Here is an 18,982-nt window from a genome sequence, read left to right as displayed (position 1 = left end):
TACAGAATGTTATCTTCCATTTTATTTAATTTCAGTAGACATGACTCAGGTGCTCTTTACAGCATTATGTACAATAATTTCCCCCCACATCCACCACTGTATACACTAACAGATCAGCGATAGCCAATACCAGCTTATAACATTAACCCATATCAGGCAGGCTCTGATTCTTCAGAATGTTTTTAATGTTCTACTGTAAAAAAGATCAACATGCAATGATGTTGCAGTGCCAGTGTCACTGAACATTTCATGTGTGTTCACATTAAATGGACAGGACATGTATTGCACAAATACCCTTTGTGAGTGATGTAATTCTGGGCTGCTCATATCCATCCTTAGTTTGATATAACTGACTGATCAGATATCACATACAGGTTTGTGTTTGTTTTCCCTGTACGCTGGGTCAGAAGTCCTTTGAAGCGTGAGAGAGCCCCAGCACTGCTTTTTGTGTCCTCCTCCATTATGAGGTCATATCTGTCCATCATTTCCAGTAGAGAGTTCAGCGCCTCCTCTCCTTTCGGCAGCATCGCTGTGTTCAGATGCAGAGCCACCCTCTGAGACAAACCTGCCACTGCCGCTGGGATCACAGGAGGCCACTTCTGCTCTGTCAGGACAAGGGTGATGTAAGGGAAGAGCCTCTCTACTGCAGATACAAACTCCTGAAAGAGAGAGGGGGAGGTGACAACAGAGGAGTAACACTACTGTATGTAGTGGAAAAGAAACACAATGACAAGCACCTCAAATAAGGATTTAACTCTAATACTTGCATGAGGATACTGTGACACTTCCTTCCCCTGATTATGTATGAAATATCAGTTTTAATACATCCAGTATGGGCATGATATTGGCCTTTTCCCAACTATTAGGTTTTGGTCAGTCAGCATCACCCACATCTTATATGATGCAGCCATTGATTTCCATTTCCCTACTATACAAAATTCTGACACTGATCCTCAAGTCTTGCATTAACTCTTGTCAGCATTTCATTATCATAATCCACTCAGCAATACTCTCAGCAGTACATATATTGAAAACAAAAATTAAAATAAAAGAAGGATCCAAACATATCAACATACACATCTGTTCATCACGTGTACATCACATTTGAAAGCATGTAGTCTAGTTTGTAGACCTGCCCAACTGTCTCCAGATAGTGGCATCACATTGAAAGGAAAAGATCATATTGAAAGGTGCTGTTGAATGCAACATCATTGGCTCAAGATGTGAGTCCCAGCTTTCGAACGCCTTTGCTGCTACTCCTGTGTGACCATCAGGGGCCGGGGTGGTCATCCATGCATTAATGTCACAGCGGTGGTTCTCAATGGAGTAAAGGGGATCAGGATCAACAGCTTTTGAGAGCTGGATGACATCTGCATGGCAGTAAAAATCAGTACTGTGCTCGTTGCGGATCACCCCTAGTGGTAACAGACTGAACAGCAGTGGATCCAGGACAGAACCTTGTGGCACTCTGTGTGCAGTGCCTATTCTTTCTGATGAAACAGAACAGCATTGTTGGCAGAATTGTTGGCGGTGATGCAACTCATCAACAACTTGTGGTAAATGGGCTGAAACATGCAAAACCACTGATGCTGGCTTTGACCACAGACACTGGATTGGTTTCTTCTCATTTCTAATGTCTAACCAGAGAAACCTTACCAGTCTGGTGTGACATCATTTTAATTGAACCTGCCCTACAGTTGTTAAGATGCTGCCAACACAGATTTTACACTGTTAGACTGCAGGAAAAACTCCTGCACATTTTTCATGTATCAGAAACCCATGTTGGAGGAAGCTCCATACCTCTGAGCTGTCAGTGCTCTGTAAACCCTCCATGCTGATCCAGACAGGCCTGAAGAGCTCGTCTCTGCTGTAGGCTGAGTGCAGCAGTTTGAGAGAAGCTTCCAGAAGCTGCTGAGTGTAAATCCTCAGGTGAACACCCCAGGGGACCTCTGCTCTCTGCCCAAGCAGGTGCAGGATGTCCTGCAAATACATCCAAACAGAAGGCCTTATTTATCCACAAGCACATTCAAGGTGTTGAAGGCATGACGCTTCTTAGAACAAAGTTGCACAAAACCACAAACAAGACAACAAAAATTCAAAAGCAGACTCCAGCTCAGCTTTTGCCATGAGATTAAAATCTGGAAAACATCCAGCCTGAGTCCATTGAGCTCAACTAGACATGTGGACTAATCATTGCACTACAGAGTATGTTAAGCTGATAATGCCACTTGCCAACCTCTAAAATCTCCTGAACAAATACAGCATTAAATTAGGAGTTGCACGTGTAAAATCGAGCATCATTTGAATCCTCAGATTCAGGAACGGATTCAGGTGAATGGTTTAAGAGCAATTTGACCTTTCCAGAGCACCCATCATATCTATATGTATTATTTTTCCCTATTGGAAATCTAAACCAAAAACTACTCTAGACTTAGTAATCTAGTCTAATAATATCCTTCGCCGTTAACAACCTGTTTTTCAGTCATATACCTGCAGTGTGAGGGCCTCTGAGCTCTGTGTAGAACCTTCCACTAGAGGGACTCCAGGCTGGCTGATGTCAGAAGTCACCCGAACCACCAACATACCACCAGCACCATCTGGACACACACAGATGTTATCAGTGAGACAGTGGAGATGAACAGGATTAATGCTTCATTGCTGTCACAGTGACTTTATGGACCCAACAGTGTCCACAGGTTTGCACTGGTTTGATGCCATGAAGACGTCCTGACACACTGAACACACTGAAACAGTGAAGACACAAGGTCAGCAAACTGACTTCCTCAGTGTCAACCACAACGCAAAAAAGCTGCTGCAACAGCATTAAGATGTGAACACACACTAACTCTTGGGAAGGAATTGTTTTGGTTTCACTTGAAAATTTGAGGAAATCTGAGACATTATAGTTTTAAACACTAAGTTCATGTGTGATATTTACCATGATCAGATTATAGCCCCCCCACCAAATTGTGGTATTGTGCAGGCAGACTTTTTTGTGTAGCAGTTGCTTTATACTACCTCCAGGTGGCCCTAAAGTAAGAGATTAAAGTATAGAGTTACTGATGGTGGAGAAAATGCTTTGATGAAGAATTGCAGCATAGCAAGACAGCCTAATGTGAGTACATCCATTATTCTTTGAGTGTTGAAGCAGTTTTTTGTATTTACAAACCTGAAAGCTGAGTCAACAGGGAGGCCCGGTCAGTGACTGTAAACCAACGGACTGCCAGGCTGTTGCGTGTTGTGACTGTCGAATGGAAGTTGGTTTCTGAGTTGTGAATTGGATACAGGAAGTCCATCAGGTCTCCTCCAGGGTAGAATCTCCTCAGACGACCCTGCACGCCTGCCAACAGAAGCCTGACATCAGTAAATAAACCAAACACCAACCAGTCACGTCTGACCTTCATCATCTGATCAAATCATGAAAATGTTTTCACTTTTGACTCCTTTATCAGAACAGTTGCTTCCATGCTGGTGATATATAAGACCTTATGATTTAAAAGTATACCAACATCCTTTTTTCCGCGACAAATTCAAATGAGAAATCACGTGTCCAAAATTCAAAAAACTGGATTTAAAAACTCAAGTTTCTCATATTGGATTTTGGAGGTTGAGGTGGTGGTATGAGAGAAAACTTCTGCTGAGCTGCTGGAAACCCTGGAAACACTTACACTGTTTATCCGAATTTGTGACCAGCAAGAGCTTTGTAAACTAACAGGAGGGTTGTGAAAAATAAAATATTTCACTGCTATAAGTTCAACAGTATGTACAGCAAATTTAACATGTAGTGTTCAGAAATAGTTAGATTTCATTCAATTTCAACACAATTCAACTAATTGCAGTCTTTCTGTTCTTCCATAATAACGTATCTTATGAGTCTAGGGTATGCACTGAGAGAGGTTTAGCTTTAAGCTTTAGGTTTAGCTTGAAGGTTTTTTGATTGACTGACTCACTGAGTCCATTTGTATTATAAACTTAGTAAGCATTTCTGTTTCCTTACCTAGAGCCTGTTTAAATTCAGACAGCGTTGGCTCATATATATCGTAGTAGACTGTGGCAGGGTGGGTGTTGTCACGGATGAACAGCAGGTCATCGACTTTTGGATGAAATGAATCCTGCCACAATGTCAGACTAAAGCTGGACACCAGATAACACACCCAAACAGTATCAGTGTCACAAAGTGCAACATCATGTGGAAAATGCACAGGTGAATGTCTCTTCTTCTTCTCTCATTATACAGCTGGAAGTTGTCTGTGTTACCGTGATGACTGGGTGAGGAGCCAGTTGATGTGCTGCCAGCCACTGGGAGCCAACACGGTGTAGATTGGGAATGTCACCTGAAGAGACAAATTATTCTTCATGTTTTATTGCAGATCTTAAAACAGAGTATCATGATGAAATTCACTATGATACCTTGGTGTAATGGCTGTGAACAAATAAGACCACTGGTGATGCTACTTGTCCTCTGAATAATACTGAATGTCACACACAGAAATCTGACAAAAGAAGCGAGTGTTCTTCAATTGTTATGAAAGGCGACGGCTGCCTGTATGACACTACTTGGTGGTTTTGTCTTTGGACATGAATTCCTTTTAGCATCTGTGACTGCAGCAACAGTGCCCTCTTTCTGTTTTATGCTGTAAAGTCATTTAGCAGAATTCCTGCTCAAGTGGATCACAAAATAACATGTGGAATGGTAATTATGCCAATATGTCAAACTTATCAAACAACAGAGCTGCATGAATTACATTAAAGGCCTGGTCACACGAGTATTTAAAACAGTGAAATCTTGGTTCAAAATCAATTTGAATCATCAGCCATTTGAATGGAACCACTGCAATCAAATCTGCTCAAAGAGGCCTGGTAATTTGGGTTTTCACGTAAAGTTCAACTTTGGTAAACTTTGGCATGCATCTTGCCTTTGAACAAGCCTTTTGGGGTAGTGCTGACCTTTGAGGGAACAAAAAGGAACAAGCTATTATATTAGCTGTGTTGCTTCAGCCAACTTTACATGTTACCCTGCTCTTCTGGACTATAAACACCTCCAATCAGACAAACGAGGATTACAGTCAGCTGTGACAGACCAGTTAGTAGAAATACTTCAATTATCTGTGGTAGCAAATAGTGACTGAGCTAGTTTGACCCGCAAGTAGCCATGGCATCAAGCTTTCTGCTCTTTGACAAGAACGTGTGAATGAATCTGACTGCGCCACTTTCTGATCTGACACTAATTCAGACTCTTTTCCATACTCTTGTCTTTTCGAGGCTTACCTTCTGGGGGACGTCTTTGATCATATTATACATTTCTTCCATCATGGGCCTGGTGTAGGTTTTCGTGAATAATTGAGGAACATAGAGTACCTGTCAGAAGCATCACAGTGTCAGCTGTTAATCATCATCCAATAGCCGAAGCTGTAATGCCCATTTTACGTTTAAAACAACAGCTCCCCGAAAAAATGGAGACAACCTTGCTATCTTTAGATCATCATCACAAGTGGGGCAAGAACCTGAAAAGTGGCATATGTGGAGAGCATGTTAATAACTAAATGGTTTATCCTCTGGTGAGCATTAAAACATACATCAGCTTCTTATTGTGAGTAATAGGTTTCTGCATGAACACACCATTTTCTTAATTCATTTTAGGCTATTTTACATTAGACATTTCTGTATCTTTCTTGTTCTCTGCACCTCTCTCACTGATTTAAAGTGGGCAGGGCTCAACTGGAAAGAGCCGATGTCATACTTCTGCGCACCAATCAGGACAGTCAATCAAATCTAATCACACCACTCCCTTACTGTCATGATGAAGCAAATTAAGAGTTTAGGTGTTATATATTCTTGAGGTCTGAGGCAAAGTTTGTATGGTGGACATTGTTTGTTCTGAGAGTGGTGAAAAATAAATCAGGAATGGACCAACCACAACATAAAGTGTGTTCAACAAATTAACTCACGATCACTCCTGTATGTTTTGGCCACAATAGTAGTGGGGCCCACACATGGCCTTTAGTGGTCCCCACGAGAATGAATCCTACTGACCAGTGATCCGACTTTTCCTCTGGCGTCGCCAGCAGTTCAAAATTTCAATTTGTCCAATACTTTGAGTTATGATCGATTACTGATTATATTCCTATCAGACTCAGGTGTACTTTGTGTTTATTGCTAAGTCGTTAATATTAACACGCTGACAAGTTTAACTTCAAAGGTTGACATGGTAAACATTATACCTGCAAAACATCAGCCTGTTAGCATTGTCATCGAAAGCAGGCTGAAGTTAGAACTTAGCTCAAAGCACACTGCGCCAAAGTACATCCTCAGAGAGCTGCAAGCATGACTGTTAAACATGTTTTTCACCAAATCAGGCAGAAAACACTTCGTATCCAGAGTTGATGCAGGTGGGACCATTTCTAGATTCCATGCTACATTCCTGTCTTTGGCTTAAGCTCTGGACCACAGTCATGGATCCACAAACGGACCTATGCACTGACCACCTGACGGACATTAATGGCGTGGCTACAGATCCTAAGGCCATATACAAGTATTACATGTGATTCTGAATCAGGCTGTGAACATGTAATACCTTCCATCCAGGAGACAAAGTCACATCTGGAAACTTCTCATGAACTAACTGCAGAAATCTGGAAAAGGAGAAGGGAGGCAAAGAGTGGAGGGAAATGCACTGTATGTTACGATGGGGCAGTGACATAATGATGATGTGATTATCCGTTTATGTTGTTTGTCTTATATATGAACACACACAACAATCCTTCTATCTAACATCCTTTCTTGTATCCTATTTACTGTAGCAGCTCCCATGATGGATTATCTCTGTATCTCCTGACCTAAACCTAATTTAAGTCCTTTTGTTGAGGGAGCGTTTCTAATTTGGCAATGTGGCAAGAATTCATGTAGTACATGTACAATTCAAGTATGTGAATAGCAATGAACTGATGGACAAATAAATAAATAAATAATCTGGCTTTTTCACCTGGTTCCATTGATTATAGGGAAAGGGCTTTGTAGGTTGGGGCCTAGGACAATGTCTGCATTAATCCACACAGGCCTGTTTATTCCTCTGCTGCTGTTCTTTTGACGAAGCAGGTCCAGTGACAAACCCACTGATTCCAGAGCCTTAAAATCCAGCTTCATACCTGCAGGGAGACAAGAAGCATCAAAAACTGTGCTTGCTTCTTAAAGGACCAGTGTGAAGGATTTAGTGGGATCTAGCAATGAGGTTGCAGGTTGCAAAATGCAAAAGGATCTCTGTAGATATAAGGAGTTTAATGTCAGGTAACAAAAGCATGATTCTTATTTTCAGGTGATTAAACACTCATGAATACACTATGAATGAACATTATGATATTATATTCCATTTCTGCCAATAGACCCCCCTAAATCCTATACACTGGTCCTTTAAGACTGTTGAATGGACACAGACAAACAGACATCAGTGACTGTATTCATAAAGCTTCAAAGCACAAAGAGTTGCTTCTAGATGAAATTCTAAGAAAATTCTTAGAATCATGACATTTTTTAAGAACTTTGCCCTTACAGTTAGGGCAAAATCCTGCTAAAGATAGCGCTACAGAGAGCTCCTAATATGGAAAACTGCTGGGAGTAGAGTGGAGGACTTTAAAGAGACTTAAGGGTTTCTTAAGAGGAGATAATGGTGGAAGGACAAAGGAGAAATCATCTCCAAAGGCTGAATGACAGTGAGTTCATGAAACAAAATGGAAAATGTTTGTGGTTGATCTCATTACAAAACGTTCTCATATCTCCCACCAACGCAACAATGCTATAACACCAGTGATCATGGAAACTGATACAAGCTGAGTAATTTTTCCCCCAGTTTATAAGCCTATCCAATGGATTAAGCATGAAAATGATGAGCATGCTAGATAAACATAAGCAAGTAAATACAACGATCAGCATGTGAATAGTTACTGCACAAGTAGGCCTTTGTTTTCAAACATTTTGCAGGCAACTTTTCACACATGACTCACAATTTTTTTTCAACAGAGAGGTTAATTACATAAAATAGTATTCATAATTATACCACGTCTTAATAGAAACTGAATTAAATACATTTTCTAGACGCCAGCACAGCATCCAACCACTGGTCCAGAGTGTTGTCACTATAGATGTCAGGAGGATGGGCCATGATAGGGATTGGCTTCTCATTGGATGTCCCATAACCTTCCAGAGTGATATCAGATTCCAGGATCATAATATCACCTGAGGGCATGAGAGAAGTTGATACAGTTTTTTGGTCAGCAGAGCTCCAAGCACAAACAACACCATCAAAGAAGAAAGCAATTTTGTCTGCAGAAGTGTGAGTGAGTTTACTTGCGAGAGCTTTGTTCATGTCCTCCTTGCTATTGGCGCCGTGAACCCAAGTAGCCAACAGACCGTCAGGTTTGCTGATCTCACCTGACTGAACCAGAAAGTCCAGCATGTCTCCACCAGTTGGAAACGGTGGAGGAGAAGCTGAGGAATCTGATTGGACTGTAAAAACATGAGACTTTAAACCATTCATAGAAAATATGTTGTTTTTTTTTTTTTTAACATGCAGCACATTATAATATAACACAGGCAATACAAAATATTGATATATCAGAAATGATATGTTTAACATACTTTAGCCAAGATGTTTGATAACAATATATGAAGCATTACAAGCCGCTCCAATGCTATTATTGGTATATACTTCCTTTCTACTGATTTGTCTGTCTGAAAAATGTCATTTTAGTGTCAGAAAATACGTGGCTTGTGAGAAATTAGTCCAATATTTATTTCAGTCACTGTTAAGGGGCTGGGCTGCAGCAACAAAATCCACTTGACAGGGATACAGGAATTTACTGTAAAGTGTGCCGTCTCCTTTCTGAACTGTCTCTGCTTTCAGCAAAGTATTTTAAGTACCTCCCACTTCCATTAAAAAAAAAAAAAAAAATCATGTTAGCTGAAAGATTATAGATTGATCAATCTTAGCTACTGTATAAAGTCTAAGTACAAGTATACATAAAAATGATCCCACCCAGACGCTTGCCAAGCTTTATTATTTTACAACTTTCAGTGCATTAATTCTAACACTGAATAATTCACGCCACAGTTTACGTGATTATGTAACAGCGGTTTCATCAAATGTGCCCTCAGTGACTCGTAATTAACATCAACAAGTAAATGAACCACAGAGGTCTAAATGCCTTGCACTTCCCTCTTGTCAGTGGAACTCATGAAGAGTTTTGGATGAGCGGTGAAATGTATTCAAGACAGAAAAGTAATTGTACTTGCCTTTGATTTTCTACACATAGCTCAAAATGTTCATTTTAAATCTTCAAATTAGTGAAGGCATACAGTATAAATCATAGTGAGCATTTATTTTATGTCCCGAATTACTTTGACATTTTAGGATATAAACCTGTGTTATGCATTTACAATGATTTATTTTGTGGTCTGTTTAGCAAGTAGCAATGTGCTGATTTGCACAGCACATAAAAAGAAATCAGCTGTTAAATGAATGCAGAGAGGGCAGAACCTCTGCAGATCAACAGCCCCCCACACACTTCTAGTGGGTCAGTCAGTGAGAGAGATGGAGTATGAGTACATACATTATCTTTAAGGGAAAACCTGCATATTATACATGCCACTAAAATGGCATGTTTCAGCCTCAGAGGTTGCTGCTTGCTGTATATCTGAGATGATCGTGGAGCCTCTGATTACAAACAGCTGTTTCTCTGGGTCAGACAGACCATATCACTACCTCTACTGCTGCACACGATTATGTGCCTGAATCAACCACACATCTACATTGACTTAAGTGGCTTGTGACGTACACACTGGAGCTGATGTAGAACATACATCACCACCTGTTTGCTGACACCTTATGTCTGATATTTATTTCTGACTAAAAAGGGCAAATTCAATTAAGCAAATAATCATATGTGACAAATACCTTTAAGAACATACCTGACTTCTTAGTCAGCATCACAGCTGTGACAGTAATGGTGATCAGCAGGGCAACAAGTCCAACAGCGACACATATCATAACAAGTTGTTGTTTTGTTAGACAGCCCAGATAAAGGCTTCGCTGTTTCTTTTGTCCTGAGTTCAAATCATGATTGTTGGACTCTGGCTTCATCCTGGAGGAACACAGCAAAACACAGTGAACTTGCCACAAGCTCACTCCTTTAGCTTTGTATGTACAGCTTGATAGATGAGAAACAGATGTATTAATATGTCCGTCACTGACCTGTTTTGCCTTTCTGCTGTGTCGTTGCTAATCTTCTCCTCTCTCTGATTGTCCTCTCTTTCGTCCGTCCTCTTCTTCCTGCCTGGTCTTTCCACAAGGATTCAAAACTGAAGTCTTTGTAAAGACCTGCAGAACAACACACAGCGTCTATGAGACAGGTGGGTCATTATTTTTCCTGTCGTTCATATATGAGTCTTATCTATAGAGCAGAGATCACTTGATGTGATAAGGTGCACATGTTCTCTTGCCTCCATGCTGTCTCAACCCTGACAGATCAGACTCTGGCCTAAGGTCAAGAATGAGGCTGGCGGAAGGGCAGACTGCGTCCTTGTTGTTGAACTAAAATGATGAGATTTGTTGTGATAAACACCTGGAACCATAATCATAAAATATGACCTTGGATAAGGTTAAATAAAGACAATCCTTTGAGGAAGAGATATGCCATAAAGTTTTATCACACTCTGCCACTTGCCACAGCAAGTTATTCTTCCCTTTCTTTCTAAACTTTAACAAGTAAGGTGGTATCCGAAATGTTTTTATCTATCTATTTATTTATTTATTTATTTATTTACTTTGTGGGGGCGCATTACTGTGGACTGTCTGGAGGGGCGCGTGGCGTCACGTTGCCATGGCAGCTTAGTAGCGCTACGACTACACTACAATAATGTCCACCTCTGTGGTTAAAGAAGACAGACAGAAGAAACGTACTCTGGTGCTGAGGCCGTAAGTTGACATTTTTCATGTCATTGTGTCAACATGGTCAATATAAACAACCAAACTGGAGCCATGCTAACTGTTCTCCTAATCTGTCATTCTGCTGCCTCCTAGCTCTTCTCGAACAATAAGCATTTCAGTATCAGGCATACATGGAGTCAACCAAAGTACTAGATACACAAACAGCGTCGTCGGTTCCCCGAGCAGAAGAAGTTTCAGTCTGGGAGGTGGCAGCAAAGTTCTGGAGAAGAGCGTCATTCAGACCCCGCGACAGGCTGTGCGGGTAACTTAAACCAGCAGGCTGCGAGTATTTATCGAGCTACGTGTGTGTAGCAGCCGCAGGCTAATGTAGTAGCAGCAATGTTTGAGCTAGGTGGCTAATTGTTCCTGTTTGCAGGTGCTCGATGAAGACGACAATGACGTCACTCCTCAGCCGTTGTGCCAGGAAGATCCAACAGCTGTGCAGGTCAAAGTCAGCAGGCTGTTTCTGGATGAAATTTCTGCTGGATCAGCATCAGACCAGACATCAGCCACCGGGAGCTTCACTATGCCTTTCACCAGGTGCCAGAGCTCTTTTCTTTTACACCAGCTGAGCTGATGGTCACACAGCTGGAGCTCATCTGAGATGACATGAGGATCCCATATAAGAAAGCATTAACATATGGGAATTTAGGAAAACCACCAGCAAGTTTGTGAAACATATTTGCTTGTCAACCAGAGGCCACTTTGTTAAATATACATCAGCACTGAATCAATGAAATCACCCACACATAGTCAAATGTATGATTTATTGATAAGAGAGGTTATGTTGGAGGAGAAAATAATCATTTTAAAGACATAAAATATGATTTGTAACTACATGTTTTAGAAGGTATTGTATATAATAACAGTGTTTGACATGGTGAGTACAAATGTACAAAGTGTAGTCTGACATTGTTTTGCAGGTCAGTATTAGGAAGCAGCAGAATATCCAGCCAGTCTACCATGGAATCAATGAATGAGGAGATTGAGGATACATTTTCCAAACGAGACCTGCCCATCAACTTCCCAGGTTCATTCTGATTTTATTTTTTATTTTTATTTGTATTTGTAATTTATGAATATATTTATTAGCTCAGTCTCTAAGGTTGGTTCATTACAAATAGTTTGTTGAGTTCATTTAAATTAAATGCAGCACAGTACAGTTGTATCTTCAACATTGATTATTGTTATATTTCAACATGATTAAATGTCACAGTTCTCTGCAGCAGATCTTTTGTGGTCACGTGGTGAGTTTCTTGCATTTTGTTCTCTGCCAGATTTGCAGGGGAAAAGACACACTGTGAAAGAATGTGTGACAGAAGATATGTTGAAAGAGGTCATAGATGTCTACATCTCAGAGACAGACAGCATTTCACTCCTGGACATACCCAGTACCTTTGTGTCAGTGGATGCTGATGATGCAGAAGATATCATGTGAGTGAATTCCTCTGCTTTCTGACTTTTCAGCGATGTGACAAAATCTGAAATGTGTACCAAGCCGAATTTGAGTAGTACTGCATAAGTACGCGGTACACAGTATGCAGTATGTAACTGTGGACTAGAAGTGAATTCTGTCTATTTATCAATAATTGGAAAATGTTTTGGCTTTAATAAGCTGACGTCATCTTTACCTTGTTTTCACAGAGAGAGAAACAATCAGTATGCTGAGGTGTGCAGGAACAGAATGGGCAATGATAAGTATGTGGATCGATCAATGCAGACGTCGAATGGAGCAGCTAAAAATAAACAGGTCCAGAGTGACTCTGTGTTCATGGTGGACAAAGGTTAGGCTCATTGTTTTCCCTTGGAGCTTACAATTTTAAAAATGCATTAGTTGTTTTTCCTTATTGCCATTTGACGGCAGTGGAACAAGCTGAACACAATACTGACATATTATGACGTTGTGAAGTTGTTGTGGCTAAGACGAGGCCAACAACAGTTGCTAATTTAAACACCCAGTGGACACAGAGCAAGGTTAGAATTCATTTGGAGTCAAGTTTCTGGTTACCTGATGACATCCAGTGTAGTCTCCCATTGGGCTGTTTAGGGCTTCACCACCTCCTGAGAATAAAATCTGCCTCTTAAGATGCTAAATGTTTAACCACGTTCACCAGCTAGTGTCTAACCGTGTCTGTCTGCTTCTCAATACTGGGCTTGTCCTCTACAGTGCTGAGTGGGTTTATCAGAGTTTTTTTCACTAAAAACAACAGCCTGCTATTGCTGAAACAAGGCTGATCAAGGTGGTAGATTATGTGACAGAAAGCAAACAATGAGATAAAAGAGGCCGAAAGCTGCTAGTGTCAGTTGATACATTGTTGATACAAAAATGATATTGATTAATGCATCTTTACAGTAACATCTTTAGACTTCTAACTGCTGAAGGAGTCTGATCAATCCCTTTTTAGAATACCCCTTGAGCCTCTAAGTTATCATACAAATAGAGATAATTGGTGTACTTTATGTTGAGTTTCTGACCACTGTATGTGCTATGGAAAGTTGGCTGCAGTTTGTGGTAGTAATGCGCAAAGAAGTGTAGAATTGTGCCTGCAAAAGCAGTGCAGAAGAAGACCAGTAGAAATAAACGTCACCAATGTAACATTTTAAAGATTGTTTAAAATCAGTTTTTGGCTTTTCAGTGGTGGACAATGTTTTCAAATGTTTCCATTTCCATAGCCACGACTGTTACCACCTGGGACATGTACGACACTTTGATCAGCCCTGAACAGGATGAAACAGTGTGTAGCCATGAACCAGAGACGGCTAACTATCCAGAGACTGTTATGGACACCAGCAGAGGTGCAGAGAGGAGTGTGTCATTGGGCAGCACAGCCAGTACAGGTAATAATGTGGGACACTGGAGGAGATGGTCTGCTCCAGTCTGGCTTTTGTTGGATTTAATTCCCCTCCAAATAGCCAATAATACACAGAATTTTTTTTCTTTGTGGTAGATAATTCAACAATGAATGTGTAGTAAATGAACTTAACCTCTCAGATACTGTGCAGAGAAAAGGCTGAGACTCAGAACTGAAGTGAAGAGAATTCTTCCAGTTGTTTTTTTTTTTTTTACTCTGAATTTGGGAGTTTTGCAATAGTTTGCCTGAATAATTTTCTTGTATTTCTCTTCAGCTAGTGCTGCTAGCTCACTGAAGGAAGTGGAAGTGTTTGGGAACAGTTTGAACGCTGAGTCTGACCTGCAGCTGATCTTACTGTCAGAGAAATTCCAAGACTCATTACGAGTGATGGAGAGAAGCATACTGGGGAACACCCTCCAAGCCAAGCTGGCTGCCTACAGGCAGCTGCCTGTACTGGAAGGTAAACTTAGCTCATGATCACATGGGCTGTACTTTTTTCTCTTCAGAAGCACTGACACAATAGTGATGATGCAGGTGAATCAAGTGTAATAATTTGTTTTCTGGTGTCATTTACACCTCATAACTGCTACAATATACACACATATTGCCTCCCAACCATGGGTGAAGTCAGATGAGGTGTTAATGGATGCTAATGGACAAAATGTGACCATCTGAGTAAAAAGAAGTGAGTATAAATGTAATGATTGTGTCAGACCCAGATAGTCCGTTTAAGCCTGGTACAGTGGAGCAGATGGAGGAGGATACAGACGGCCCTCGACCTCCAACTGTGGAGCGTCTCTGGGCTTTCAGCTGCGAGCTCAGCCGAGGACGCAGTGTCAGCAGCGTGGCCTGGAACAAGAGGAACCCGGTAACACAGTCACACATACCTTTTACAGCCATTTTGTTCCCTATGATATTCTGTAATTGGCAACTACACTGATACTACTAATTATTAGCAACATGGAAAATCAGAATACAAGCATTGATCATGTCTGCAGAATGCCACTGCAGATGATTACTGTTTGTCAGTCTGGATTCTTCTTTGCATTGTTCAACCAAATCACAAAAAACTTGCCTTTTTCACATTGTCCTAGCAGTGGTTGCTGGGAGCTGATAACATAACATTTTAGTTTTAGATTAAAGAAATATGTCAATTTAAGAGTTGTTTCTGGAAGTACTCTGAACATTGCTTGGGAAGATAAACGTCTGCTGAGCGTTTCAGATGTCATTTTAAATGCTCTGCGCAGCACAAACAGCATTTCATTTACCTCCTTTGTATTGGGGTGCTGATACATGTTTCAGAGGTGGATATCACATGAAAAATATCTGCATAGCTAGATATTACTAGAGGTAAGTGAGAGAGCAAGTCAATGCTATTTTAACATGGACACCATCTCAATTGTCTGCCATTTAATGGTAACAGGCAAAATTGAGGGAGCTGTTCTTCCTGACACTTTAATTACAATACCAGCAAATGTTTACTCTTTTATGGTTCTACAACTGCAAGTCTTTCTGCTTAAAGCATTATAATCAAGTAATATATAAAAATCAATCCGTTATAACACAGTGGATTCTCTGTAACAAACCAAATGTGTGCCACTTCACTAAGACAAATCTGCTTGTGCTCTGCTTTCTCTGCTAGGACCTACTGGCTGTGGGCTATGATGAGCTTGACTCCAGTGATCAGAAACCAGGCCTGGTGTGCTGCTGGTCTGTCAAAAACCCCATGGTATGACTGTTTCAACTTTTATTTAGCCCAAACCTGCAGACATTGTCCTCCAGTGCTCGATGTCTCGTCAGCGCCATGCAGGATGTCGAGGGAGGATTTAGTTCATGTGCGAGTGCCAGCTGTCCATTCCAGGTGTTGTCATGTGTCCTCTCTGCAGTGGCCTGAGCGTGTCATCCACTGTGACAGCGCTGTCACTTCCCTGGATTTCTCATTCAATAACCCCAGTCAGCTGGCTGTGGGGATGCAAGATGGCGGTATTGCTATCTACAATGTGCAGAGTCAAGACAAGTCATGTGTCATCAGTAGCAGGTGAGGACCGCACAGCTCTTACATCACACACTAAAAATAATTAGTAATAAGTTCTTGACTCATTTATGTGTGTTTCTGTGCAGTGAATGTCCCAACAAACACTTGGGTCCAGTGTGGCAGCTCAGGTGGATACAACAGGAGTTGAGCTTAACAGAAGAGGAGAAGGTAGAAGCTCTCTTTTCTGTAGCTGCAGATGGCAGAATCAGCAAGTGGTTTGTCTGCAACAATGGACTCGACTGCATAGGTACTGTACTCAGCAACAGATGAGGGGTTTACCATTTTCCTCTCTACCTGTTGAAAGAGAAATACCTTTTTAACAGTTCATTTAGAAGCCCCGAGAACTCGGAAAAATATTAGACACACAACCTTTTAACAATGTGTCAGTACACCAAAAATTACAGTGCTTAATTAATTCATTTATGTCATTTTAGAACTGCAGAGGGGTAAAATCAAAACCACACATACTTATAATGCTACAAGAATGTGTTCGCATTTAATTGCCTCCTTTGTTTGTAACAAATAAATATTGTATTGTTGTTGATAGAGTACTTTTCAAACCAGTTGTGCATCTCTTGCCATAGACCTGATGAAGCTCAAGAAGATTCAGAATACAAAGAAGAAGGCTGGAGGGAACAAGACAGAAAACAAGACTGAGAGCGTTCTGTCAGCGCTGACTCCTGGACTGTGTTTTGACTTCCATCCGACAGTAAGTTGATAACAGACATTTGATGGATTGGTAGACTGGTTAACCTGAGCCTAGTTCCTGGCCTCAAACTGCAGCTAATTAGTGCTGACATTGACAATTTCAGTCAAATAAATATTTTTAAGGTTGTTTCCAGGTCTTGGATCGTCCATCACACCTCTCTACTGTGTTTCATTCTTCCAGGATTCTAGTGTGTACCTGGTTGGCACGTGGGAGGGTCTTATCCACAAGTGCTCCTGTTCCAACAGTCAGCAGTTTCTGGACACTTACAGGAAACACTTTGTAAGTCACCATCTCCTTCAGAGAAGACTCATTTAAACGAAGTGAAGCATAAAAGACCACGAGGCCTAATGCTCTCTCCCACAATGCACTACTTCCTGACCCTCAGCTGTTTCCTGTAAAAATGCAGTAACATTTTAATGCGGGTGATGTTGCTATTTTTTTTTTTTTATTAATTTTGCTTTACAGGTACCTTATGTTACTCATGGGGAGGGGGGCATAATGCACATTTCTGTTGACTAGAGTTAGGCTGATACATGTAACAACTAGATACTAAAACCTAATTCTGTGACCACTTGTTGCTGATGTTGTTTGAGTGGGCCTTTGCTCTGAGTAATCACAGAGAACTTCAATAGCTTTCTTGCCCTTCAGGGTCCTGTGAACTCCGCCACATGGTGTCCACTCAGTCCTGATGTGTTCCTGAGCTGCTCCTCTGACTGGACCATTCAGCTGTGGAAGCAGGGCCACCTCTACCCCGTCTTAGGCTTCACCTCCACCCAGAGAGCCGTCTGTGACATCAAGTGGTCCCCAAAGTGGGCCACAGTATTCGGAGCAATCAACGAGGCACAGCTGGAGATCTGGGACCTGAAGTCCAGCACGTGAGTCAGACTGCGGGGAGGATCTGTCTGCGATTGTTCTCTGTCTCACTCAGTTTCACCCTGTTTGTCTCTCTCATGTGAAACCTGAGCCATGAGTAATCCTGCGTGTCCACTATATTCTCTTCTCTTCTTCAGTTTGGACCCAATCATTGTGCAGCCCGCTGCCCCCGATGTGAAGATGAAGTCCCTGCTATTCGCCACACAGACAGACTGTGTCCTGGTAGGAGACAGTGATGGACAAGTGACTGTCTACCAGCTGAAGAACCTCAGTGTGGGAGAGAGCAGCCAGGTAAAAAGAAGGGACAGGTGGCCTTTACGCACAGCCTGCTGCTGGCATGGACAGCTGAGGCAAATGTGAGTGATGCTGGACTCATGTGTCATCAGATGATCATGCTCACTTGTGCGTCCAGAGACTCAGACCATGTTTTAAGCACAAAGAGCAGGGCTTGTTGGCAAGTGCTCACTCAAATTACCATACTCTAATATTGCAAATGCACAGCCTGCAACGTCATTTTATGCTTGGAGGGTACAGCTGGGAACTTTCCTTAATTATTTACATTGTCTGACAATTATAAGGGAAACTTTTTGTTCGGCAACTTACTGTAGATGTAGCCCTAACTGTACATATGGAATTGTCTTGGAAACAATGCAACAGACAATAAATGCAGTGTATTGTAGGATATTTATAGGCCTATATTGAAATTTGCCGTGCTGTATATTATTGGTATGTCTGTGTATTCTTCCTTGAGATGAACACTGAAATGTACCCTAGTTCAAAACTCTCACGCCCAGAGACACATGGAGGCAAAGAAATAACTACTAGTCAATCCAAATAACACTCGTCAGTGTTCAGACAGGGCGATGTATGCATGACAGCTGATGAGCTGCTGATCCATGTGGCTTTCAATGACATAATACCATACTGCTGTCTGCATTCATGTGCAGTAGCTGGGAGGCTTTTGACGCAGTTTGGAAGCTTCTTTCTTCAGTCAGTCACTAACAGATACATGACAGCCAGTGCACAGCAAACAACTCAAAGTGTGTCTCTGCATCTTTTTTTTCAGGTGGATATTCTAGAAGCCATCATTCGCTCTGCAGCTTCCAGAAAGCTTTAAGACACACACACAGATGTCTCAGACTCAACCTATGTGGGTTTCTGTGTGCAAAAGATGGATCAGTGAAAAGAAAAAAGTATACAGTATGTGTACAGCTGTATATTTAAGTCACATAAATCATTACTGTACATTGGTTTTTGCTGTTGAAAGCATCAGATTAGTGGTAGCTGTGTTTGTCAAGAGGGAAAAACCAAAAGCCTGTTCAGGCTTTAAGGGGGCTCAACCTCAGGGGTCACTTTCTGCTCTTCCTTTAAAGACACTGCATTTGAGAAATTATGTGGACACAATATGAGACATACTGAATTATCTTTTTTATTATCATAAAGAATGTGTATTATGAAAAGATTTGCATTAAACAGGATGGACAAAAGTTTGTCATGTTATATGTAGTTATTTAACTGTTCAGTTATATTTCTTA

The 18,982-nt window shown here is 41.2% G+C and overlaps 2 protein-coding genes across 2 annotated transcripts; one reads left to right on the top strand and one right to left on the bottom strand.

Moving 5' to 3' along the window:
- Nucleotides 1–88: 88 nt before the first annotated feature.
- fam151a (family with sequence similarity 151 member A) lies at nucleotides 89–10,051 on the bottom strand. The gene is made up of 12 exons (XM_076744739.1): nucleotides 9,961–10,051; nucleotides 8,341–8,499; nucleotides 8,080–8,229; nucleotides 6,983–7,145; nucleotides 6,575–6,632; nucleotides 5,269–5,358; nucleotides 4,258–4,334; nucleotides 3,998–4,134; nucleotides 3,170–3,340; nucleotides 2,491–2,597; nucleotides 1,801–1,980; nucleotides 89–659 (listed from the first exon to the last, which is right to left on the bottom strand). The coding sequence occupies exons 1-12, from the start codon at nucleotides 10,037–10,039 to the stop codon at nucleotides 336–338; spliced, it is 1,695 nt and encodes a 564-aa protein (XP_076600854.1). The 5' UTR covers nucleotides 10,040–10,051; the 3' UTR covers nucleotides 89–335.
- Nucleotides 10,052–10,341: 290 nt separating this feature from the next.
- dnai4 (dynein axonemal intermediate chain 4) lies at nucleotides 10,342–18,964 on the top strand. Its single transcript, XM_076744734.1, has 17 exons — nucleotides 10,342–10,966; nucleotides 11,072–11,240; nucleotides 11,355–11,518; nucleotides 11,902–12,008; nucleotides 12,256–12,412; nucleotides 12,623–12,762; nucleotides 13,652–13,816; nucleotides 14,105–14,290; nucleotides 14,544–14,698; nucleotides 15,473–15,559; nucleotides 15,717–15,868; nucleotides 15,952–16,112; nucleotides 16,450–16,574; nucleotides 16,755–16,853; nucleotides 17,223–17,449; nucleotides 17,585–17,738; nucleotides 18,514–18,964. Exons 1-17 carry the CDS (start codon nucleotides 10,908–10,910, stop codon nucleotides 18,562–18,564), a joined length of 2,358 nt encoding a protein of 785 aa, XP_076600849.1. The 5' UTR covers nucleotides 10,342–10,907; the 3' UTR covers nucleotides 18,565–18,964.
- Nucleotides 18,965–18,982: the final 18 nt, after the last annotated feature.

The sequence above is a fragment of the Chaetodon auriga genome, chromosome 12 (assembly GCF_051107435.1).
Source record: "Chaetodon auriga isolate fChaAug3 chromosome 12, fChaAug3.hap1, whole genome shotgun sequence".
NCBI classification, from domain to species: Eukaryota; Metazoa; Chordata; class Actinopteri; order Chaetodontiformes; family Chaetodontidae; genus Chaetodon; species Chaetodon auriga.
The sequence above is the reverse complement of the archived record's forward strand: the minus strand, read 5'-3'. Positions and strand labels throughout refer to the sequence as shown.

Coding starts and splice junctions, on each gene's coding strand:
- fam151a (XM_076744739.1), bottom strand. CDS start 10,039: ATGATATGTGTCGCTGTTGGACTTGTTGCCCTGCTGATCACCATTACT. Junction 4,135..4,257: donor CTCCTCACCCAGTCATCACG/GTAACACAGACA, acceptor TCTGGTGTCCAG/CTTTAGTCTGACATTGTGGC. Junction 660..1,800: donor AGAGCACTGACAGCTCAGAG/GTATGGAGCTTC, acceptor TCTCTCTTTCAG/GAGTTTGTATCTGCAGTAGA.
- dnai4 (XM_076744734.1), top strand. CDS start 10,908: ATGTCCACCTCTGTGGTTAAAGAAGACAGACAGAAGAAACGTACTCTG. Junction 14,291..14,543: donor GCAGCTGCCTGTACTGGAAG/GTAAACTTAGCT, acceptor TGATTGTGTCAG/ACCCAGATAGTCCGTTTAAG. Junction 15,560..15,716: donor GGTCTGTCAAAAACCCCATG/GTATGACTGTTT, acceptor TCCTCTCTGCAG/TGGCCTGAGCGTGTCATCCA.